This window comes from Hemicordylus capensis, chromosome 5 (assembly GCF_027244095.1).
Source record: "Hemicordylus capensis ecotype Gifberg chromosome 5, rHemCap1.1.pri, whole genome shotgun sequence".
Lineage (NCBI taxonomy): Eukaryota > Metazoa > Chordata > Lepidosauria > Squamata > Cordylidae > Hemicordylus > Hemicordylus capensis.
In genome coordinates, this window is record NC_069661.1 from 147,137,522 (window position 1) to 147,163,715 (window position 26,194).

The following is a 26,194-nucleotide window of genomic DNA, read 5'->3' on the forward strand; positions in this document are numbered from 1 at the left end:
GGTACAAGGCACAAGTGAAATGCAATTCCCTTTAGTGTTGAACATACCAAGTCAGTTTCACATGAAGATAAATGAATGTACAGTTTAGGGTTTTAACAGATAAAAGGTAATGGGCATTGCACCAGGCTAAACTCATTGAGCTCACATTCCAGGAGCTCATTATTTTCATAGTATTTTCATGACATTTAAATTAAATGATTCATTTAACAAGGAAGCTTAATATATCTGCTATTGGTCTCATGCTACAGAAAAAACCATATGTTCCCCAAAGACTATTCACAAGTTAAAATGAATTGGTTGAAAGAATATAGCTTGAGGCCAGGAGGAGGTTTACACTGCATTCTTAAGCACATTTACTTGAAGGTGAGTTTCAATGTTGAAAACAGTGAGAGAGTATATTTTTAAAGTGTGCTTTGGATTAGGATGCTAGAACATTTTTAAGCAAACAAATAGTTTGGTAGCTATTATCAAGCTGTTATCCATGAATAATTTTTATTTAACTATAGTGTTAAAATGAGAGCTAGATACAATTTGTATAAGTTATGCAGTGTAATCAAAGGACCACCTTGTCAATATAGTGGCTTGGGGCACTTAACACAGCATAGCAGCTGCATGAGTTATATTTGTGTGCAGCAACTTCTCCACACAGATCAATCAATTTTCTCCATGGCTTTAAAAAGGTCTCTCTCTCTCTCTCTCTCTCTCTCTCTCTCTCTCTCTCTCATATCATATAGAGAACTTCACCTAATACAGCAGCAGACAATCCAATGACCCTGCAGAGTCATTCAGTTTCAAAGCACTCTCCGCCTAACCTGCATAACATGTTTATCTGCTCTTAGTCTGAGCCTTTAGGAGGACAGGGAAAATGGGGCCTACTTCCCAAGCATTCTAGAACCTTATCACCTGGAAAAACTTGATGTAATCTACTCAGGCTATATGAGAATAATTTAAGTCAATCATCATTAACAACACTTTCTCCCTTGGGTACCTCCCAGATTGATGTCTCCAACCCAATATCATCCTCTAGATTTTGATCAGGAAAGTGTCCTTGTATGTCCCCATTAATCAATTTCTTTTTAGGTTGCATATTGCCAATCACATTGATTCTTTCAAGGAGTCCAATCTTCTGAAGTTCTCTAGCTCGCTGGATTCTATATCCTCTTAATAGCAGAGCTGCACCACCCCAACATATCCCTCCCTGTATTTTCTATAGGGTTTGTATCCAAGAAGCCAGGTTTTTATTATGCCTACCCATAGCTATGACACATTTGCAACCAAACCAAGCACTCCAGCTTTCCCATCTTGACTCAGAGGCTTCTGGCCTCTGGCATTTACATATTAGGGCATATTAGTGCATGGAACTAGTGCATGCCCTCCCAGAAGGGTAAGGGGAGGGTAGCTTTAAGGGACAGGGAAGGCGCTGCCTCCCTGTCAGCCCCCACTCCGCTGCTCCCCCCCCCCGCTGGTTCCCTCTAAAAAAGCGGGTGCGCTGAGCTGCAGTGATCCTGCTTGCAGCCCCGATCAGCATCACCACACTCATGGCTGACGTGTACCCTTAAAGCGACCCCTCGCCCTTCTTCCAGAATCTCTTTAAAAGGTCCTCTGTCACTTTTTTGATATTAAGCACCAGGAAGGGATGTGCCATGTGAGATTATATTATTGAAGTTGAGGTGTTAGTTTTGAAAGATAGACAGTGAGCCCTTTCTTACCATCCTGTGAGAGGGCTTGAGGACGCACGGTGGGGAAAGCTGCAGGAGCTTACCTTCCCTGCAGACAATCCCGCTGCTGCCTCTGGCAACGCAGAGGTGCGGGAGTCAGGACCCGTTGTACTGGCCCCTGAAAATCCCACAATGCACCTCATGACAGGGAGGCAGCTGGTGCTGACACATGAGCAGTTAGATGCGATTATGGGTGCAAGCACACCCTTAACCTTAGTTAATTGATGGGCTTTTGGGGCAGGTTTGCCGCCAAGGCACAGCCGGGATCTGCATGAATCCTGGTGGTTCTTACATGTAGCCTAATCCAGGCTGGGCGTCCCTAGCCCAGGTTAGGCTGTGTGTGAGAACAGCTTCTAAGAATACTGTGGCTTTCCTATGATCATATCTTAAGAAGCAGGTCATGCTTGGAAGAATATAAAGTATTACAGTATTTATTCAACTTGATTGCATTCTCTAGCAAAGTTGAATATAGCATTTATATCTAACAAAAACTGGTGTGTATGCCCAGGGCAAACGGAACCATTTTGGATGCTCTTCAGATCCATCTTCAATGAGTTCCTGTGTTATTCGGCTTTGTATTTCTTAACTGGCCATTTCCAGACATAACTGAATATTTAAACATTTACTTCTAAGTTGGTAGTACCCTGTTGGCTGTGAGACTTCTACTGAATTTTCTCAATGTAAACTTGGGATTCATAGCTTTAATGGTATAGTAATTCAAGCTTGGTATGAAATGGAAATAACTGTAAAATGAAAGACTTAGGACAGTTCTACAGATTCAGAAAAAACACAAAAAAGTTATTCACACAGCTGGGAGGGTGGACTGTGAGGGGAGGCAGGGTACAACTTTCCTCCAGTGTTCCCTCTAACAAGGATTCCCAGATGTTGTTGACTACAACTCCCATAATTCCCAAACAAAAGCCACTGCAGCTGGGAATTCTGGGAGTTGTAGTCAACAACACCTGTGAATCTGTGTTTGAGACAACACTGCTTCCCTCCCAGATGAGCAAGAACACGCTGCATGGAACGCAGCTTGTGCTCCCAGATGATCTAAGTGGGACAGATCTCCAGAGGCCGACATGATGCATCTCTTTTAGCAACAATTAAAGTGAAATTGAATAAAGTAATATATTCACTTGGCAACAGCCAGGCAGGCTTTGGCATCACTTCAAAAGCATACCAATTGTTTCAGGTATTTCTGTCACAATCAAATACGGCTAATAGAAAAATGTAATGATGTAATGTACTGGTCATGCTGGGTTGGAGCCTGGATTTTAAATCTTGTTTGTCATCTAGATATTATACAAATCATTGCCTGGAGCTGCAACATGTCATAGAATCCATTATGAACCTTACTTATTCCCTTGCGTAAGGGAGTATTCTATGAGCTGAGCAATTACATAGGATGTTCTCTATATAGTTTATTTCTTTAGGGTATTAAAAAAAAGAGAGAGGTATAGCCAAGAGGAAGCATGAAGAGATCCTCTTTATGGTGTATGCCATAAAGACTGACCATAATACACCTTTATGCTGTATGCCATAAATGACAGAGACCCATTTAGTGTGGTACCTAATGGCTGCCCCATTGCATATATTAAAATTACATTTCTCTGACTATTGTAGAAATAGTTTTGCAAGCAAATCATACTCTAATAAAGGTATATGTGTTTGATAGTGGATGAGCACTCGAAGCTGACACTTGTTCTAAAAGAATGACCATGATTTTCTTCTCTCAGCATAAAATGGACATAATAGATTTTTGCAGTTAGCTGCCAAAATTGGGTTGGGGGCTGACCAAAGAAGGATTAGGATATAGCAGTGCTAAGGCCCTTCCTGGAATATGAAGCTGCCTCATACTGATCACTGATCCATCTAACCCAGTGTTGTCTATCAAGAATATCTAAGATCTGAGCGAGAATACAGTAAGTCTTCTCCAGCTCACCTCCCTGGTTTCTTTGTGGCTCGAGGAGAGGGAGAGCTGCTGGTTGGAATGGGATTACAGAAGTGAGTACATTGGATTGTAAGCCCTTGCAGTATAGTGACCAATTTTTTAGTCCTCTTGGGTGTCGCCTGGTTCCAGAGCGAGAGAACTGTGCTGTTGAAACCCTTACAAATGAGCAGCTTCTGGTAGTGCATGGAGTAGGAAATCATTGCCTGATCCTCCAGGCTTGTGGCACCTGATAGCCTGGAGCAGAGGCTCTTAGAATTTAGAAACTAAGATTCAAATCCCCTCCAAAGATGAAAAGAAAAAAACAAGCTGATGCACTAAAGGGTGATATTTCTTGCTTGCTTCCTGTCTTGTTTTGAAAGTGTATAGTTACACCAACAGTAGGCAATTAGAAAATGTGTTTGTTCAAGCAAAATGTCAAACTGTGTTAATCTGGTTTGACTTTGAACATTGCCTTTCATGGACATTTTAGCTCACAGTGCGGTTACATAACAAATGTAGATAGCTCCTGCAATTTCTTCCTCCAACAACAGTTACAGGAAACTGTTAAAATACAGTATTTCTATGATGGACCCTGTGCAAGCATAAAGCTGCCTAAGACCCAATCCAATGAGCAGCCACACCAACAAATAAGTGGTTTGGCTGAAGGGAATGTGTGTATGATCGATGTGCCAGCACATCAAGACCTCTTGCATTGCTCTGGCAGTATGAGCAAACGGCAGGATTTTTTCATTAGTCCACCAATTTAGTTCATTTATTGCTACAATGTTGGAAACCACCCCCATTCCCAGATATGTTGTCATGTCATCACACATTGTTAAACAGCAGACAGCAGCATGATGGGACCAGGCGGAGATCACTATTGGGGGGAAACACAGCTGTGCAAGACATTAAAATACTGGCTGCCAGAATGAGGAAAATTACTCAGAGTAGTCCCATTGAAGTTAAAAGGACACAGGGGAGTGGCCACTCCCCCACTGCCCGGGGGAAGAGTGCATCCGTCCCCAACCAGCATTTCATTGAAATGCTGGCTGGAGAGGAAAGGGTGTACCTTGCTCTCCCAGCTGGTGAGTGCTTTGCTCACCAGCTGGGTGTGGGAAGGGGCAAAAGGACTCTTTGGCCAAGGGCAAGGGAGAGCTTTGAGTAGAGCCCAGACCTTTGGGGCCTGGGTACAATTGTCCCATCTTGTTCAATATTCGCTATGCCCCTGCGACAAAGAAATGGAAATCAAAATACCTTTGATATATGCCAACAACCACTAAACTATGCTTGTTAATGCATCTTTTGCAGTGTCCTGGAGGAGCCTTCACACCCAACATACGGACGACCAAGGAGTTTCCAGATGAAGTAGTCACCTTTATCAGGAACCACCCCCTAATGTTCAACCCCATTTACCCAGTCCACAAGAGGCCATTAATTATCCGGACCGGCACCGACTACAAGTATACAAAGATAGCTGTTGATCGTGTCAATGCTGCAGATGGGAGATATCATGTCTTATTTCTTGGAACAGGTAAGACTAACATGCAACTAGGATTTTAGTACCTATGACAGCCAGTGTTTTTGGCAGTAGCATCTTGACACCAGCATATGGGCTTAAACAGTGCCACTATGTTAGTACTAGAACCCAGTCGCCGCCGCCACAGTAGCTATTGGTGCTTTATAGGCTTTTTTTTTAAAAGACAGCCTTTTAAAACTTTAACGAGATTTTGTGTTGTGTCATGGAATTAGCTTTTAGTTAATCAATATTAAAACTTTGGGGTTTTTCCTCATTTCCTTTTAAAATCAGTATCCGTAAGATTAATAAAGTAGCCTCTGGAGAAATCTTAAATTGGCCATACTGCCTACTATCCTCATAGTTTGCAGTAAGCCCTATTGTACGGCCCTCTGGAAATGGTTAATCTTCTGTCAGCAGCAACGATCCTTGCCAAATTTCAACCACACCAATATTGTGGGCAATTTAGAATAGCATTTTTTAAAATGGAAAAATCCATTTTTTGTCAATTTGTTATGCAAGGGTCTGATTTCAATTTAAGACATTAAAAAAAAACCCTCTGAAAATTAATTAAGATAAGGGTTGGATATACTGCCAGCTAATATAGCATGTAATGTTGACTTGACCAAAATGCATGAATAAAAATGCCTCATACTTATGCAATGCTTTGCTTGTTCCAAGGTCTATATTTCAAAGCAGTAAAAGTCCACTTAGGCAGGGAAGAAAAAAGAAGAAGGCAGGGATGGCAAGGACTGGGTTGTTGTTTTTTAAACCCCACCCCCACCCCCGCAATTTCTGGAATATGCTAGTGTGATACAAATGAGAGAAAAATCCTTGGCAGGAACAGGTGGGGGAAAGATGTTTGTATCAGCAAATGTGTATAATTTAAGATAGATGGCATGTTCTGAGGAGAAACAGCCTTCGCTGCTAATTATCTCTTGCAAATGCTCCTTTGGCTGTGTCCCCACAGTCAAGTTTCTTCCAGTTTCAGAGTCCAGCTTGTGTCAAAGTATTAAAAATGCCCATAGGGGCACTTTCAGGGCAGATTTATAGGCAGGTAGGGCTGTTGCATGCTCCCCTACAGAAGCCTCACCCCAGCCCACATTAGCATTATAAGTTGAGGAACCATGTTCTTTATTCACAATCCATAGGTCTGCCCTATATTATGCCCAAGAAAGAGAACCCAGGATAGGAGAATGAAGTCTTGGCTCTCAGTGGTTGGCATCCACGAGGACATGGATCAAGTTTAGCCTACCTCCATTATGTCCTGTTTCTCCTGTGTAAATGAATAGCTGCTATGATTTCCATGCCCATGAACTGCCATGAGCCCAAAGGGATGAAGTTTCATACACTGTGCAGAGGACAAAGCCTGCATCCCATGCCTGATTGTGTGTATGGAGTATGGGGGCATAAGAACATAAGAACATCTCTGCTGGATCAGGCCCAAGGCCCATCTAGTCCAGCATCCTGTTTCACACAGTGGCCCAGTTGCTACTGGGAGCCTACAGTCAGAAGTTGAGGGCATGTCCACATGTGCACATACACAGTGTATGTCTGCCAGTGGAATGTACACACAGGGGCCATTTACATGACCTAGTGGGTGGGTGGGTGGGGGGAAGGCTATGCAAAATTTTCCTTTCCTCCAGATGAGCATCCTGAGCTTGGTGGGAGTGCACTCTGTGCTTCCACATGATCCCTACTGCTCCGTGAAGCATGGATCACTCTGTGATTGGGACTCATTATCCCAGCCTCTGGCTATCTCACACTGCACAGCACACTGAGTGCAGTGCACTGGAGGATTCCTTCGGGGACAGGCACTCTAGGTGCCTGTCTTGATGTCAGCATGAGCTACAAGTTGTGCAAGTAGCCCACGCTGACTCATGATCCTGGGAGCTGGGTTAAGGGCGCATTTTGGCCTTAACCCTGGCTAAGAGCTGGGCTTCTTCGCTGGGTTTGTTGTTGTGGATCCTCTGGGATCCTGGTGGGTCTCATAGGCAGCCCAGGTTTGGCTGCCTAAGCTGGGCCTTGGCTGCTCATGAGAACAGCCTCAGACGTCTTTTGAATATCTGAGCCTTCCTTCTGCCTGAGTCTTCCTTCCTTCTGCCGTGTCCTTCATAGTGACAGACACTTTCTTAGTTATGAATAGTCATTTCAAGAATGTATAATTTAAATGTACCCAGTGGTATACAGTTCCAGTCATAATAGGCATGTGAAGTATGCTGGCCTGTCAGAAAGGAAGCATGCCCACGGGCAGCCAGTGAGTTTTCAGGCAGAACTGGAATTTGAATACACTCTTCCGCACTCTAACCCAATATTCTGAACACCACAGGACACTGTTCTCACTTACTTTTGGGTAAAGTTAGTTACCTTTGGGAGCAGCTTCTCTTTTACCACTCTGGCACACATAATTGATAGCTTGCAATAGGAACTTAAGAAGCTGCCATATACCGAGTCAGACCATTGGTCCATCCAGCTCAGTAATGTCTACACAGATTGGCAGCAGTATCTCCGAGGCTGCAGGCAGGAATCTCTCTCAGCTCTGTCTTGGAGATGCCAGGGAGGGAACCTAGAACCTAGATGCTCTTCCCAGAGCAGCTTCATCCCCTAAGAGGAATATCTTACAGTGCTCACATGTAGTCTCCCAGCTAGGGCAGACTCTGCTTAGTAAAAAGGACAATTCATGCTTGCTACCACAAGACCAGCTCTCCTTCCAGACTAATGAATAAGCCATATTTGTGTAGACAAACCAAACACAACAGGGAGCCCTTGATCGATGTGCCTGAGCCTGCCTCTCCAGTGTGTTCCACTCTCCTAAACAGAAGGAAAAGCCACATGCACAGTCTCCATTTCAGCCTTGAAGTTTTGCAGTGCCTTCCACAGCCAACTCTTGTTTAAACAAGCAAGATTTTTACCCATTTCTCCAGCTCCAATACCATCATGTGTAGAGTCTATTGTAGATTCATACTCATATGGAGGGCCAACTCTATGTGATAGTCAGCTCACAGAAGGTGCAATGGCATTGTACATAAGCAGAGAGAAAAATGCACATAGTCAGAGGGAGGGAGGGGGAAAGCTTTTCTAAATCTATCTGTACTACAATACAACCTGATACTGCAAATGCTGGTGGGAGGTGGGGGCTAGTGTTCCCTCCAACAGGGATTCCCAGATGTTGCTGACTACAGCTCCCAGAATCTCCAGCTGCAATGGCTTTTGCTTGGGAATTCTGGGAGTTGTAGTGCACAACATCTGGGAATCCCTTTTAGAGGAAACACCGGTGGGGGCTGCCCTTTCCTTTGGTTTTGCCTGTGCCTGTAGGAGCACCTTCTCTGTGTCCATCCCTCTTCTTTGGAACACTTCCCCCCAAAAAAAATTCATTCAGCCCCCCCCCCCCATAGCTGCTCTTAAGGCCTTTTAAAGACCTACTTGTTTTGCCAAGCTTTTGCCCTTTATTCTTTTTAAATTATTAATTATTATAATAATATTATTATTATTTTATTTGTTATTGGTATTGTTGTTCACCACCTAGAGTCTTTGGAGGAGGTGGTATATAATAAAAAATTAATAATTAAAAATTAATAATTAAAAAATTAATAAATAAAATACCATGAATGCCACTCAGCAAATTATGAACAATTTATTTATTTATTTATTTTATTTTATTTTATTTTATTTTATTTCTATACCGCCCTTCCGAAAATGGCTCACGGTTGTTTTCACAGAGAAATAATCAGAAATTTGGATCCCTGTCCCCAAAGGGCTCACAGTCTGAAAATAAACACAAGATAGACACCAGCAACAGCCACTGGAGGGATGCAGTCCTGGGGGTAGATAGGGCCAGTTACTCTCCCTCAGCTAAATAAAAAGAATCACCACATTAAAAGGTGCCTCTTTGCCAAGATAGCAGGGGTAGTTATTATAAAACAATAAAACCGAAGGCTGTGAGTTCCTGTGGATACAAGGAAGGACTTTTTAAATTCTGTTCCATGTTTTGTGCTTTCAGTAGGACTGAAAAGAATTTGCTCACGATATCAGCCACCAAGAAAATAAATCTGGTGGTTGGAAGTTGCCATGAGATGCAAGTTTCTGGTGGTATACCAAATAAAATTAAGTTGGGGGTGATGGGCTAATTAAAATATTTGTGTTAATTTCCTTCTGGTGAGTGTAAAAACTGCATTGTGTCACCCTGGCAGGCTTGGCAATTGGTGGTTCAGGCTCCAGCAGCCCCTTGGCAGAGGCAAATGGAACTTGGCACTTCTGTGACATTTGAGCTCAGGCAATATGGATCCGTTCTTGAAGCTGAACGGAGATGTTGCCAGTCACGTCTGTCACTGTCTGTGATGTGACTCATCCTTCAAATCAGAGTGTGGATGCCAGGTTTCCAGCACCTCTTCCCGAGTAGCCTCAGGGTTGATCTACACATTCAGCTACATCTTGTGCTACACAGTTCCTGGGGATGCATCTCTGCAAACTGTACCTGCAAGACTGCATCTTTGAATGTTTTGCCCACTGCAACATTTCCCCAGCCATGAAATATTAACATCTCAGGCAGAAGGTTCTATACTGAGCTTTTCTCTGTACTAATCTGTATGCATGGTTGTTGTTGTTGTTGTTGTTGTTGTTTTAGCAGGAATGGGTCAATCAACTGAAATGGTATTCCGTACCACATAATTTATTCACTTTTGTAGCTGGGCTTTCTGTACCAGTGATCAGTTCCAGAATATGACCCCACAGCTTAGAGAGAACCTGTGCAGTTTTTCTCACATCATCATGCAATCATGCCACAGGAAGAACACAATCTAATCTGACATTTTTGTTACATTACTGGAGAAGAAATACAGTATGTCCTCTATGACCTGGCCAATAATGTCAGGCTCACAGCAGCTGTTTCTTGCCAAGCATTAATAGTGGGCACAATATTCCTTTTCTAGGCTATGGAGCTAGTGAAATCAATCCCTTAAACAGGCAATTGTTCTTGTGACATCCTGCATGGGTTTCTGAATGATAACAAGCTTGCACTTAGTGTGTGCTATTCATCCTAACGCATTGTACAAAGCCGATGGCTTGATGCACAAACCTGATGCCACAGGAAGCCTTTTTATCTGCTACAGAAAGAGAACTGCCTGAAAAGGAGCAAGCATTCAGCCATAAAGAGCAATGCTGGAAAAAGAGGAGAGTAGGGTAGGCTTTATTCCCTGGAGAAACAAGAGAAGTACTTGACTAATGTGCATGGTGTAATTACTGAATTTCAATAAGGCTTATCTGAAGTCCTCAGTGGGATTGTAATAGCCCCTTATCACCTACTTGACTTGCCCAAACCTATTACTTTTCAATCATATAGTTCTTCCTTATGAGAAGTACTTTATTTTTCTTCTTCATTTTTCTAGTGTGTGGTGAAATGAATTCCATGAACCTTGCAGGCCAGAATGTAAATGTTAGATAGATTCTTTATTATGGTCATCAGATAAACAATCAGCATACAATTTGTGACATACAGTAAGAGCCTACATCAAAGTAAGCATCTCTTTGTGTATTTTACAAGCTATACAGCAAAATTTAGCCACATTTAGAGAAATGAAATCATCATAATCAGACAAAAGGTGCTGTAGATAAAACATACCCGTATGGCTGGAATAATTTACTAAAGAAGGCAAGATAAAACTATTTTGGGTATCTTTATAAAATCAACAGTAGAGCAAATATGTGCAATTGTTTCAATGGCACCTGTGCCACAAAGGCAAAGCCGAGCAGTATATGATATTTTCTTAAATTTCTCATATAGTACTGTGGTAGGGAGTGTGTTAAAGTGAGCAAGGGTAATCATTGCTCTCCTGAATTTTGATGTCGTTAAATGGTTTAGATAGACTGCAGGTTTCAGGAACAAGTTGTTTGGACAAAAATACACCTTTTGGGAGACTGGCTAGATCTAATTGTCCTTCAGTATCCAATACTCTCTTCTTAAGTGTTCTTTTGGCCTGATCAGCACCCACCTTAATAAGTTCTTCCTGTGAAAAGCCATTAATGTCTGCTTAGTCATGGACTTCCTAGGTGGCTTTGGACAAACAGCCCACTATTTCCTTCTCTATTCTCCCCCACTGTTGTCTAGTCATACAAAATGTAAGGGATGATATCACCATGTTTTGAGTTTTCCCAACACCACAAGTAGCAGGCAGTGAAGTGGAGCAGGGGAAGGAAATCCCTACTTCAGTGAGGTTACATCAAACAGTTTTTGTTGCTAGACATCACCAGGCAAGAGCGGAAAGAGCTGACATGGGGCTGTTGCTTTTTGACCTAAGACACACATTCCCATGAAGGTTCCAACCTCAATCACCCATCTGTATAATGGGGAAAGTGTTGATTTGTGCCACAGGGAGTTGTACAGGTAAGGCGAATGAAGGGTACCTACAAGTGGTAAGTGATAGATAGCAAAAGTATATTTCAACTTCCAGTAGCTCTGAAAGAATACATTTTACAGAGCAGCAGTTGAAGTGGAAAGAAAGCAGCTTACCCAAAGAATTTCAGTTATTGCCTGGCCAAAGGCTATTCACACATCACACTGTCATGTGGAAAGTGCTTCAAAGCATTTCACATGACATCTGTCAACATATGGTGCCCTGTTCATGTGCAGAGGCTCACCAAGTAAATCGGGGGGGTTGTTTTCATGTCAGAGCAGGCCTTTGCTGAGAGAGGTCGGAGATTTCATAGTGGCAGTTAAAGCCATCCATGCGGTTGCTGCAGTACATTTTCTCACCAGGCAGAAACATTTATTTATGCATGCATGCATGTATGTATGCATGCATGCATACCCCACCCCTCCAGTACATTACTACTCGGGGCAGCTCACCACATGTATAAAATAGTTACAATATAAAATCAGACTAATAAAATTAACCAAGTTAAACAATCAGAATTAGCTTTTAAAATTTCAAATTAAATTCTTTAAAAAGCTAAAAACAATGCATTATAAAAACTAAAGACTAAAGAACCCACCAGATATAAGCAACCGGTGAAACATGAAAAAGCCTCTTTTAAAAGATGTGTTCAAAACGTCTGAACTTGCCTCACAGTTCTGCTTTTTAAGGATCTGTCCTTGTTGCTATACCTTTTTTAAAACAATAATGTCAGTATGTTGATTCATGTTGCAACTTTTGTTCACTACATCATAGAAATTGCAACTTGGTTCTTCTGCTAATCAAAAGGATGGCTGAAAACATGTGAACTGGAATTTTCTGCAGCTGCTTAGGCAGATTCTGGAAAAGGCCTCTGCCTGACTCATGTCTTGCCTAGGTTTCATATGTTTTAGATAGGCCATGAAATGATGGCTTCATAGTTATATTTCAGTACACTTGCTATTACATTGATGAATAGTCATCAGAATCATTCAGCCAACATTTTTTTAATGGACACACCGGCTGACATAATGTGCAAAATAAGTTAGAAACTTTGTACAAATTGTGTCATGCAAGAGTAAGCCCATTATTTACATTGGACTTACTCATGTGGAATGCAATTTGTACAAATTGCGTAAATGCAGAGTTATTAGGCTGACATGCTGTTGTGAGATATGTCATTCAAATTCATTAAGCAAAAATAGTGAGTCTTAAATTGTGTACATGGTATACAGTCCCATTCATCTTTAACTTTATGGTAAATACAGAGAACACCAAGGCAAACATTCTAAAACAGAGTAGCAGCCTTGTAACAATCCTCTTTGGAAATCCATTGTGTCTCCTGTGTTGTAGTGTACAGAACTGCTGTTGAATTTCTCCTAAAGCAAAATTTCACAATGAATTAGGAAGCTCTTACTTGGGAGAAATATCTAGGGGATGTCAAGGAGAAATGAGCAATTTCTGCTCAAGAAAAACATCTGATGAATTCTGAAAACAGTAATGCAGGTATTCGGAAAATGCTATCAGAATTTACCAGGGACATTCCATGCATCCCTCACAGTATAGAAGAAGCTGGAGAGAGTCACTTCCTATTACAGAAGATCCCTTTCATGTCAGAAATGCAAAATTTGGAGAGGAAAATTATTTTTAGTCTGTTTTCTTCTCTTTTTGTTTTCTTGACCTTGAGTTCAGGCCATCCTTTATATGTGTACATTGCATGCATATTGGAACCAAAATTGCAATTGTAACAACCTATCTGATCTTTGAAAGAAAGAGGGACCACCTCAAAGGATGAGGTCCCTCCCTAAGGATGTCTTTCAGGACAGCACTTATTACAGTTGTGGTGGTGGTTGTTATGATGTGGACAGCTTGTCCTTTCAGTTGTTGTCTTTTGGTTGTTTGCTTGTTTATTTTGGGGAAGGGCTTTTCTAACTCTCTTTTTAAGTGTCTCTTTTGAAGTTTACAGTACTAGCAAGAATGCGCTCTTGGCTGGTTTATATATAAAAAATATAAAAAGATTTAAACTGGAAAGTTGAACTCATATAGCAGCCAGCCATCTGCATGTTCTATGCTGCCTACGCATTGTGTGTACTGTGTGAACCATACCATAGCCTGATGTAAATAGTCATAGTTCTTTGGATTAAATGAAGACAAACCCTGAATGGCTTGGGTCCAAGGTATTTAATCGAGCACCTCTTTTGTTATGAACCCTCCCACCTATTAAGATTATCTGGGGAGGTCTGGTTATGGCCACCAATGGCTACTCGTTTGGTGGCTACTCAGGGGCCACAGCCTTCTCTTTGGCTGCCCTGGGGCTCTGGGAGACACACCCTGTTAAAATTAGAGTTTCTCCATCTCTGGCTGTTGTTTAAAAAGACCCTTACTCTGCACCTGTTTTCTTAGGCTCTTAATCGATTTTAATTGATTTTATATCATTGTTTTAATCATTTTTCCTGTTTTAATATTATATTTTAACTTATGTTAATAAAATAATGTTAAATAAAATATTAATATTGTATTTTAAATAATGTTTTAACTAGGGATGCACATGTCAGGCAGGATAGACAGACAGACAGACAGAATTAAAATGTATATGCTGGCTGAGGATCTGGGTCAATATTTAGTTTTATCATCAGCACTCTGTTCCTTTCTTGACTTCCCTGTCTCCCATTCCACCTATTCTTTGCTCCATTTCTCAGGCTCTTTGTTGTTTACTCTTCAAGTAAACTCTTCAAAAGTACTCATTTTTTCCAATCCTTTCCAAGTTTTCAAAAAAGGAATGTGATCATGTATACTAATACTACTACACATCATTTATAAAGTACTTTAAAGCATTCGAAGCACTTGGCATTCACTGTCTCATCAGTCCTTACAATAATCAGTAGGCCTTTGCATGGCCCAAAATGTTAGATTCTGACCTGACCCACCCTTTCAGTTGCATTGCTGGGAGCAGTCATATTGTTATGTCCTTCCCCACTGTCTCATCATGTCTTGTTGAGTCAGAAACTTGTCAGTTGGACCAACAGAAATGCACAGCCCTAATAACCGGGTTTTGTAGTGTAATATTATCACCCTCACATTAGAGATGTGTGGCAGAAGCTGAGGTAGTAGCTTTGGCTGAGGCCATTGATGGAATTCATGGCAGAGGTGAGAACTCCTTTTTTAATGTGAGGAGAGCTGGTCTTGTGGTAACAAGCACGAATTGTTCCCTTTGCAAAGTAGGATCCTCCCTGGTTTGCATTTGAATGGGAGACCATATGTGTGAGCACTGTAAGCTATTCCCCGTAGAGGTTCCCTCCCTGGCATCTCCAAGATAGGGCTGAGAGAGACTCCTTCCTGCAACCTTGGAAATGTTGCAGCCATTCTGTGTGTAGACAATGCTAAGCTAGATGGACCAATGGTCTGACTTGGTAGAAGGCAGCTTCCTATGTTCCTATTTGAAAAGGGGATTTACTGATTCCCAGTTCAATCTCCACACTACATTTGTTTCTGATTAAAAGTTGTGATGTATTGGCTGAACACATGCAATGCACTGATTATTAAGTTAATTTCTGCTTAAACTTGAAAAATATATGGTTACTAAGTGTGTTAGGAATGGGAGAAAAAGAAATAATCTGCTTGTTCGGGAACCAGCTAGAGGGGTCATTGAATGCAAGAGGGCATATAGAGTGTGAATTGTTATAGCCTATGGCTGACATCCTGACTAAATGTACTAGAGGAAGTCTCACTGAATTTTAGTAGTCCTTTAGAATAACTCCTGAGTAGTACTATTCAGTAAGATAGTGTATGGAAGTTTCTATTTATCCAGCATATTTTTCTTTCTAGTTCTTCAGACCCAGGGGAAATGTTTTAAAATATCATGAGAGAGAGAAAAGAGAGACATATAACATCAAGCTGGGATTCCCAAGCTTGAGTCCTCAAATGTTGTTGGACTACAAATCCCATAAACCCCAGTCACAATGACCTGGCTGCTTTGGCTGGGTATGATGGGAGTTGCAATTCAACAATATCCCAAACTTGGGAGCTCTAACATAGACCTAAAGAGAGCTTCCTCCATTTCCTTTTTCACTTCAAGGTTCCTGTCAATCCACAGTTCAGAAATGCCATGGCTTTTGTCCAATGAGAGATTCCATGTCTAGCTATATCCCTTCATGTCTGTATGGATGCAGGTGGTTGGCTGATGGGAGCTAGTATGGAAGAATGTGTGGCTGTTTTGTGAGACTTCAGCTTGTGGCTTAGCTGAGGGTTTTAATCCAGCCCCATCTCAGAAAATATACTGTTTACCATCCATTCTTTTCATTGGCATCCCTTATGGATTGCTGCTATGCAATTCTTTCTCGTAGTTTATTTTTCTGCAAATAGCTGGAAGAATTTACTTGCCATGGGATACATACCAAGTTGCCTGTGGTACAGATTGATGGTCCGTATATGTGTACAGCCCATAACTTTTAAAGGTTGTCCAGGGTGTCTTTGATTTCTTTTTCATGATATACAGTTCATATTGGTTTTGCTGCCATTTTTATAGTGCATGCAAGTTGAATTACAGTCTTTAGGAATGCCTGTTTCTATTTGCACAGTCCTATAAATTTCCCCTATCATCTTTACTCCTAACTTCAGCTAAGCAGTTTTGATGCTAAAAAGTCAGAGCTCTTTTCCCCCCCTTTTCATATGAGAAACTGTTTACCAAATAAGAAGTTTAGAAGACTGTGTCAGATAGGGAGAAAATTTAAATACACACATATAATCTGGGTACTTAATACTTTTTCCCCCCAAGTACATACTGGACCAGTTCAGATGATACATTACTGGCCCACATGCTTAGGAAGGTCATGTGCTGTGGAAAATAGCTTGCTGCCCCATGCAATTAAGAAAGGTTTGCACCAACATCATGCCTGTCATGATGTTCTCTGTTGTTGTCCTGATATCCTCCTGACATGGGTGGAGCTATTCATCCAAGTGTCCCCTCTACTTACGCTCACTTGTTTAAGTTCTTGGAGCATATGTAGAGGAGTTAGTGGGATGAACAGTCCCCTCCAACATGATAAGGGACATGCAAAGGCCATAATGATGGACGTGATATCAGCACATCCAATTTCATAGGCCAGTAAGGTATTGTCTGAACTGGCCCACTCTTTGTCAAGACCTTGATTCCTTGTTTTTGGAATGGCTTTGGCAAGATTAAAAACTTTCTTAAGCATTCTCACCTGCCTAAGGTTGCCTTCACTGTGCCTGTGGTTTATGCGTAGGGAATACTGTGTGAACAAGAGCTACCACCAAATTCTATCTAAAGAAAAACGTTGCTATAGGTTTGGAAGGATCAGCTTGGAAGAAATTCTGATAAACCAAACATTTCGCAATTTAGATAAGAGTAGGAAATTTCTTAGAGAAATTCCATCTCTGTCTAGAATGCCTCGCATGCATTTGGTGCAATCACATGTAGTATTGTTACGAGGTCTGCAGGAAGCAAGCCAGCTACCACCCTACCACCCTGTTTTGGCTCAACTGGCAGAAATTAGTGACAATTGGTGCAGACCCATGAACAGCAATAAAAAATACCTTCAGCGCTGTGCAGGACAGGCAGCTACAACATGGACTCACTGGAAAGAGGGTGGAGGCGTGGCTGAGGCTTGAGTTTAGGAAGTACACTGAAGTACCCCAAAATGATGATGTGTGCTCGTCTGGTAACAGCATTAGCATGCATGTAAGTGATTGGATGGCTGCACTGATGAGGGAATCAAAATATTCATTGAGTTATACAGCATAGGCAGCAATCAGTGCAGATGAGTACATTTGAGTCAGCCCTTAGTCCTTCCTGAAAAGAGACATGATACAAAGAAATCATTCATTTGGGCAGTTGTCATTATTCTTGAAACATCTGGTTCTATCAAACTGTCTGATCAACAAAAGCTAGCTTTTGCCAGCTCAGTCTTGCAAATAAGCTATAAAGATTTTACAACTCAGCACGATCACACACACAACATGTTAGTCATTTGCGCAATATGGCCTCCAAGTCATATGTACAACATTTGTAACCCTTCCATGCCTGGTTATCTGGAGGTGAGAGTATTACTTACCACATAAAGCAAGTGAATGGCTGTTTCTTCTAACTAAGTCTCCTAACTTATTGTCCAGGCTTATAGTAATACAATTATTTCTAACCTTAAATCTTCTCCCTTTCTTTTTCTTTTTTCTTTTGCATTATAGATCATACTAACTTGGTTCTTCTAATAGAGCAGTGGTTCCCAATCTGGGGGCCTCAAGACGTTGCTGAACTACAATGCCCATCATACCCATCTACAAAATTGATGGGAGTTGTAGTTCAGCAATATCTGGAGGCCACCAGGTTGGAAACCACTGTAATAAACCTTTTTCTTCCTGTTTGTGATGGAACTTGCAGTTCCACACATGCTGTAGGATATGCTCACATAGAGGACATCACCTTAATCTCAAACATAAGACATCCACATTGCCTTTATCTCAAACATAGGGCATCCACATGCTATGCATTTACATTACAATTTAAAAATTTAAAAAAAGATTAACCATTAAATAAATATTTGGCTGACATACAGCACAAGGGTGCATCATTACAACAAGAGAGCAGCCTAACAAAACTTCCCAACTAACTTCACCAGTGCAGCAGGGAAGTTGCAATTTTTGACACCCTCCTCTTATCCAGGAATCCTGCTGTGCCACCAAGAAATATGTCCCTGAGGACTGTGCAGCCCTTGGGGACATATTTTCAGCTGGCACAGAGGACTTTCTGGGGAAGAGGAAAATGTCAAAAATTGCCACTTCCTAGCTGCACTGGTGCAGTTAGTTAAGAAATTCTGTGAGGCTCCTCTTCATTGCATCTGTTTATCCCTCTGTATGTCAGCCATGCATCATATATTATGGATGGGCTCCGGAATTCTGTGACTAACATGTAGAAATTAACTGTTTGAATGTAGTTGCTAAATGGAAATGGGAATTGTAATGAATAGTTCCAGAGATGGGCACATTTTGTTGAATATTAAAATAACCATCAGAAGAACTTTTGATCATATAAATATTTATTTTCTGTTTGGTAATTATAACTCTTTAGTTAGCAAAAAAACACAACCCAACAACTCTGATAGAAGATAGTCTCCATTGCAATTAAGAAGTGAACAAGACATAATGGATTTCATTGCAAAGCTCATGCATGCCAGATATGTGAATACATCTATTTATCTCAGCACTTCATATATTTTGATCTGACATATATTCTTTTCTTAAGCAGTTTCACTGATGTAGTGATTGCTCTGATTGTAATCTGATTGTTCTGACTGCACTTTTTTCACTTTCTTTCTGTGCCTGTCTCCCTCCTTTTTTGTTCCAGACCAAGGTACAGTACAGAAGGTTGTAGTCCTGCCCACCAATTCCTCTGCAAGTGGAGAACTTATATTAGAAGAATTGGAAGTGTTTCAGGTTTGTCTCACTAAGCCTTATTCTTCTCACTTGTACATTCACTTGTATAAAACACTTTGATCTAAAGGAGTTTGGCAAGGTTGAAATGTCTTTGATAAAAGATCAAATGTGGCAAACTGCAACTTTTTCTATTATGAGGCTGGAGTTCCCTAAGCGAGGAAAAAAGGAGCTTAAATCTTTTTATAGTACATTTAAATTGCTTATTTTTCTTGTGCTGTCATCCTGGCTTAAAGGATTTCGATAAGTGCTTCTTTTTCCCTGTTGCAGGGGCTGCCAGAAACAGATTTTTTGCTATATCATGATTGCAATCACTTGCAGCAGGATGCCAGATTTTCCCCCTTCTTGATTATCTGATAAGCTACAAATCTTAAGCAAAAGTCTTTTTTTTGGGGGGGGGAGGGAAAGTTGTTTCCCTGTGCTTCTTTAAAACCCAGATGCCACTTGTGTTGGAAAGCCATAGGCCTGAATCAGCCTAAGCCACAAAGAGGAATAAACAAGAATGAAAATCCAAATAATGATCATTTTGCAGATTCCCTCTGTAACTGATGTAAGACTAAAAGAGTGACTGTGTTACTCTGTCATAGCAAAGCCAAAACATTTTGTGATACTTTAAAGACTTGGCCCCAGTTTGTACAATCAAGTCATCCTCTGGCTATTTGGGAGTTATGAGAGAGAATGGGATCTTCTCCCCAGCAGTTGCTTGGGAAAGGTATTCAAGGAGAGCAATGGGAGATAGACAGATTGGTGGGAAGAGCTTGGAGTTAGAGGAAGGGTTCTACCTCTGTCCTCCTGTGAGAGGTGGGAATGGGGGATATATATGGGCGGCATTTTTTGAGTAAACAGTAGGACTTAGGGCGGGGAAAATGCTCATCCTCATTGGGGACCAGCAAAATTTGCTCCACTCGGTTTACTGTCTGATGAAGGGATCTGGGCAAACTGCAGTAGGACAGTTGGCTTTGTCCAAGGTCTTCTCACTTTGCTGCTCTTGATCAAGTTCTCAGGTAGAAAACCTGTAGCCTAACCTGAGTCAGGAGCTGGGGAACATCCAGCCAGTTTCTCATGTGGATCACAGCTAGAAATCATGTCATCCAGCTATCTAAATGAAGCCTGTTTTCCATTGTGCATTGTTATTCAAGTTAATCAAGTTGTTACCACATGTTTTATGCATTTCAACCCAAATATGTTTGTGCATGTCTTGTTACTGCATCTCACTGTAGGAGTTCCTACCACTCAGCATTTTGAACAGCCAGTGGGCCAAAATTACCCTCCTGGATTGCCATCATCTGTCTCTCATGCTCTTTAGAGAACAAATGATGAGAAGAAGTGGCAATTTGTAAGTAAGATCCTGGCTACACTACATCACACAAAGTAGCCATATGTAAGGACCGGGTTCTTACTATTAAGAATTCTGAAAGCTGCCTTGGAGAAAGGCATTAAAGAAAATAGAAGGAATTTTATAGCTGGAGGCTGCCTTTTTCCATCTGTTCTTTATCTATTCTTACCTTAAATTTCCTGAGCAGCAAAGTCTCCCTGTTCTGCCTGTCCCAACCTCTAGGGACAATTAGCTCCTAAATAAGATTGGCATAGACAACTAACAGAGAAAGGCAGCCAGCTTTCTCTGTTCATCTAACTCTTAAGTCAGAGCTTGGCTTCATGTGGCTACTTTGGATGTGATAAGGATAACATGTAGCCAGAATCTCTGCCAACACATTTGTTATTTGCGCTGGCAGCAGCCACCTATGTAAGATCAGCTGTTCTCATGGAAAATTACAAAGTGCTTCTTTACAAAGTGAGCTGTAACGGCTGATAACAAGTTGTTGTGGCAGTGGCTCACCTGTTTTGCTCTTCAAGAGAGTGTGACGTGGGTGAGAGCAAGCCAGCAAACGTCACTTGCTCCACTGGCAGTTAAGAATGGTCTCATGGGACTCGGTGGAATTTACTAATGAATGACAGCCTTAGGATTGTGATTACACCAGGTCTAGATGGTAAAAAAAAGATGATCTCCATCGCACACACACAAAATGGAAATAGAGAATGCTTTTCACACAAAAAATGTCTCCACTTTGCACAAAAGTTGCATATGTTTATCAGCATTATATATGCATATTCCCCCCCCCCCAAAAAAGGGGATAATTTGAGACTGAAGCTCACTACTGTGAATCTGATGACCCTGGTGAGCTGTATGCCTGTTCAGTCTGCTGGATAGGTGCAGAGTACTGAAGGCACCTGTTCCTTAACCGTAAATGCATCTCTTGGTTAGGCTTACCACATACACAGTCCTCTGTCCTCCTCCCGCATGGGTTGCCCAGCCTGCTCTCCCTAGCCAGGCCAATAACTTCACCTCTTAGCTCGAAGCAGGGCAGCCAGCTAGCTACTGAGCACGTCAGTGCACCATCTTCTATTTGCTGCTTGTTCTCGACAACTACACACATTTATGTATGGCTTTTCAACAAAAGGTCTCACAGTGGTTTTCAAAGAGCTCACAATCTAAAAAGAAATGCAAGGTAGCATCAGCCTCAGCCATTGAAGGAATGCTGTGCTGGGGTTAGATAGGGCCAGTTGCTCTCCCAATGATAAACAGAAGAGATGCATCACTTTAAAAGGTGCCTTTTTACTCAGCAGGGGTAGCTGCTCATTTAGTCGGGTGAGTTAGGAAACTACTAAATGAGTAAATTTAGCTAACTGCTAACTTCTCACTAGCACCACCACTTTTTGCTCAGTTAGGAGGAGTAACTGCTGAGTAAAGTTAGTTAGCTAACTGCTAACTTCTAACCACTGCCACCATTGCATGAAGGAAGCAAGCTGCACCTGCCGGGCCCATCTCCTGCATCACGTTCTCCTGCATCACTTGGCTCTGCAACCTGCCACTGAAGCAGAACCTCCTCTCTGGTTTCCCCATTGGGTGGATGCTCAGTAGGATACGGGCTGATGACGGAGACAGAGGAAGAGAAGCTGCTCATGAGAGCAGAGTGTTCTTAGCAAATAAAATGTGCCAGCTGCCCCTAGAACCTTGGACATCACAACAAATTCAAGAAAAAGTTATTCGGTCCCCCAAACAGTTGCATGTCCTCTATTAAAGTCCCTAGTTGGCAACCCTAATTGTAATATTAACCTCTGTATCTGCAGAAATCACATGCACGTCTCCCTAGATTAGACAAACCCATGGGCTTTTAAATGACATATTCTCAATACAAATCTGTTGATCAGTTTTGGAATTTCTCAATAGAAGGCCACTAGCCACTGACAGGGAACATTTGTTGTGTATGGTATGTGATCATATATTTGCAGTAGGCAGTTGACTAATTTTTTAAAATAATCTTCCACACCACAATAAGTATAGTATGAAATCCAGGGTGGACTGACTTCAGTCTTGAGTTGTTGGGGTGTTGGGGGTTTTTTGGGTTTTTTTTAAAGGAATCTCCATAGCCTAACTTTTGTATTTTACATATACAAAGCAGAAGATCAGGAGAGCTGCCTTCTCAGGATCAGACCAAAGGCTAGCAAGAATAACTGCAACTAGCGTCTGTTTAGTGATAAATAAATTGGCCAATTGGCCATCAGCTACCACAGTCTGTCCACTGCATTATTTTCCTCTCTACATCTTCCATGTACTATAGTTGGATGCAGTTAAACCTGATCTGCCATAACTTCATTTTTCTTTTCTACTTATTTTAGTTAATCCACGAGCCACAGAATAATGATTTATGTTCTCATTATCATTTTTTAAAAAATATAACAATATAAAGCATACCATCTCTTTAATTTAACACAACATGCCTATTAACACTTTATAATGCCCTTTTGTCCTTTTCTGTTTCCAACTGAAGACCAAGGAAGAAAAAGAGTAACGCTAGCTAGCTCCACATGTCCTTTGAATAAGCCAAATGCAAACAAAACGTCAAGTGGACCAACACTTCATTTTTAATGGTGACGGTCTGCATTGATAATCTAAAGCCTTGTCACTAAACTGTGTGCAGTATTTAGTATTGTGTGGAGGAAATATTAGATATCCCCCCTCATCCTACTTGTGTGCTAATTAAATATGAGCTGTGACATAACATGGTGCATGGTGTTGTGTTCAAAGCATAAATACAGGGATTTGTTGCAAACAGAAAGTGATGGTTTGAAGGGGTAAGCTTCCTATCTTCAGTTGTGAGGTGGTTCTTAAAGGGCTATTCATGTGGAACTGTCTAGAGCTTTTGTTTGTGCTAAGAGGTTTAATGCAGTCAAGTCAAGGGGTTGACGCACATGGCATGTTGCCTCAGACATCTTATCCATCTCAAACACAATATTGTCACATAGATCAATGAGAAATGAATGGTGTGTCTTTAAGAAGCTGTGTGGAAACATGTATATCTAGAATGGGCTGCTATTTTATATACTGGAAATGTTATGATTATGGTTAACCTAAATAAAAGATGAGAATGAAGAATCTACTTTTTGTCTTGCAGAATAATGCTCCTATAACAACAATGGCCATTTCATCTAAAAAGGTAAAGAGAACAAGAGTATTCATTAAACAATTGTAATCAGGAATTAAGATTTGAACTAATAATGGTGTAAATATAGGAACAGTTATATTTAATATAAGAACAATGTATATATATGAAAAAATTGTTATAGGGTGGCTAATAAATAAAGTTGTGTAGTAGTAGTAGTAGAGAAATTCTCAACAAAATATGAGAAATTCAGTGGTGGGTGAGAAACTATTGTAAATTTTTGAAGAAGGGAACCTACTGCTATTGGTGGTAGCAAAAGCAAATGTTTTCTTTTCTTTTTACCATTTATATACTGCACCTTTGCAGGTGGTAGTGGCAGAAGCACTGCTGGAAGTGCTACTCTTTCCCCAGGTAGCCCACTCCATCTGGCTAACATGTTTATTCATAGAATGCCCCTGGATTTATGCTCTGACATGATGTAGCTTCATTTTGAGAGGACTTCTGTGGGGGAAGCAAAAACTGGATGAAACCAACAACCAGGAAGTGGTCTAGCACTTCCATTGCTGCTTCCCTGCTGCTACCTGCAAAGGCATGGCACATTTTTTTTTTTAAAGAAAGGACATATGGATACAGCATGAATTGTTTCTAAAAAATAAAGAGAAAAAGGGACATCTCCCACCACCTCTAACCAGTTTTAAGCTGCCTCCCACCAAACTTTCCAAATGTTTTGTGCCCATCTCCTGAAAATGCTAAATTCCTTCCCATTTTTGCTCCTTCAGAATGGATCCTGTTTCACTCTAGTCATGAGTGCTAGTTATGAATGGGGGTGGGCAGTTCAGAATATTTAGTGTATTAAACCATGCCAGTTAGGAGCTGGTTTGGATGTTGTGCCCCATAAAGAGACAGCAAGTGAGGAGAAGGGGCTTGGGACCAGAGTGGTGTGCTCTCACTTCTCCACCTTCAATGGACTGCCACTCAGACAGTTTGTCTGAACCACCCTATAGTGTCATTCAAGGATGTTTAGAGTTAGGGGAGGGGATGGTGGTTCCCAGTGGACTGAAAAATTCTAGGGCAAATCTTTAGAAGTGGCATAAATCTCTCCCCCTACCCATTTTTTCATCTGAGACTATATGCAGCAAAATGGCTCTCATTCAAATTCTTAGTGAGAGATTTTTAAAAAACCCATAGAACATAGGAAGCTGCCTCATACTGAATCAGACCCTTGGTCCATCTAGTTCTGTATTGTCTACACAGACTGGCAGCAGCTTCTCCAAGGCTGCAGGCAGGAGTCTCACTCAGCCTTATATTGGAGATGCCAGGCGGGGAACTAGGAACCTGCTGCATGCAGATGCTCTTACCAGAGAGGCCTCATACCTTGAGGGGAATATCTTATAGTGCTCACATGCCTTCCATTCAGATGAAAACCAGGGCAGACCCTGCTTACACACAGGAAGAAGCAACATATTGGGTTTCCATGCCAAACCTAGCCCTCCCTATGACAGAAGGGAACAATGCACCTCAGTGTCTAAAAAGCATTAACATTCTCCATAACTATTTTCTAACAGGAAGGTATAATAAGGAAGGTATAAAAATCCTGAGGGAACCCTCTGTTTATTTTGGCCTTCTCCCAATGGTAGCTCACCTCTTGGTTTTGATGTTAATGCCAAGAGAATAGGAGAGCTTAGTCCTCTATTAGCAACATCCTGGCTGAAGTTTCTCCTCTAATCTCAGCCCCTGAAAGAAATCTCTCCCTTTCTGGTTAAACAGCAACAGTTGTATGTAAGCTCAGATGAAGGGGTCACCCAAGTTTCCTTGCACCGCTGTCATATCTATGGGACGGCCTGTGCTGACTGCTGCCTTGCCAGAGACCCTTATTGTGCCTGGGATGGCAATTCCTGCTCCAGATTCTACCCAACCGGAAAAAGGTGAGTAAATATTCGGCCATTTGATGAGATTTGCAAAGATTGGAAAGGGATGTTTTCCATTGCTAACTTTTAAAGGCTAAAATACCCATATTGTTTGGCCATCAAAGATGTTGCTCTTATGTAAAGATGTGGTTCTACCCTTACTGTAATGAGTATGGTTTTCCTCTTTAGACAGTTGCCAGCCAGAATGTTGACTGAGAATCAACATAATGGCTTACCAATAGCAATACTATTTTTCCCAACTGGCAAAATATTTCTTGTGATTCTTTCATTTACCATGAAACAGAAATTTAGGACACAATTTTTAAAGCCATTCTTTATTGTTAGTACCTTACACAAAGCTATTGCTTGGTCAAGTTTAATTCCTTCCTAATTCTGTAGTTTAGGAATTCCCAACACGAAGATGGCAACACAGGCATTAAAGCATGCCCTCAAGCTACGTGAAGTACACTAATATTGAAATGATGTATCTCCTGAAGCAAACAGTTTTCTTCTTCTCTTTCTGTGGTGAAAGAACTCTATAGACATATTTTTAAAAACCTGACATTCAATGAAGCAGGCCAGTACCTCAGACAGTCTGCCTGGCACCAGCTCTTGAGAACCTCTTATTCCTACCAGAGATCCTTCAACTGTATATGCTAATGGTTAAACCTTCTATTTGATTCCTGTAAAATTTGTGATGCACGGACTCAAATTCAGTCTAGTCCCCCCCTCTTGTCCTATAAACACCTGTGTTTTACAGTCCCAGGCAGCAAAACCAGGAAATTACACAAACCCCCGGTGGGCCAGCATAATGGCTGGTGGGCTGCATTTGGCAAGCAAAAATGTGTGCTC

The 26,194-nt window shown here is 41.3% G+C and overlaps 1 protein-coding gene across 6 annotated transcripts in view; it reads left to right on the top strand.

The window, feature by feature from the left end:
* The window catches only part of SEMA3C (semaphorin 3C), a 221,838-nt gene that overhangs the window by 180,696 nt on the left and 14,948 nt on the right, over positions 1 to 26,194 (top strand). For all 6 annotated transcript variants that reach the window (XM_053256864.1, XM_053256862.1, XM_053256863.1 and 3 more), the window contains 4 exons: positions 4,957 to 5,179; positions 18,908 to 18,996; positions 23,448 to 23,489; positions 25,203 to 25,360. In XM_053256864.1, coding sequence (XP_053112839.1) covers positions 4,957 to 5,179; positions 18,908 to 18,996; positions 23,448 to 23,489; positions 25,203 to 25,360 — 512 coding nt within the window. The remainder of the gene's footprint in view (positions 1 to 4,956; positions 5,180 to 18,907; positions 18,997 to 23,447; positions 23,490 to 25,202; positions 25,361 to 26,194) is intronic.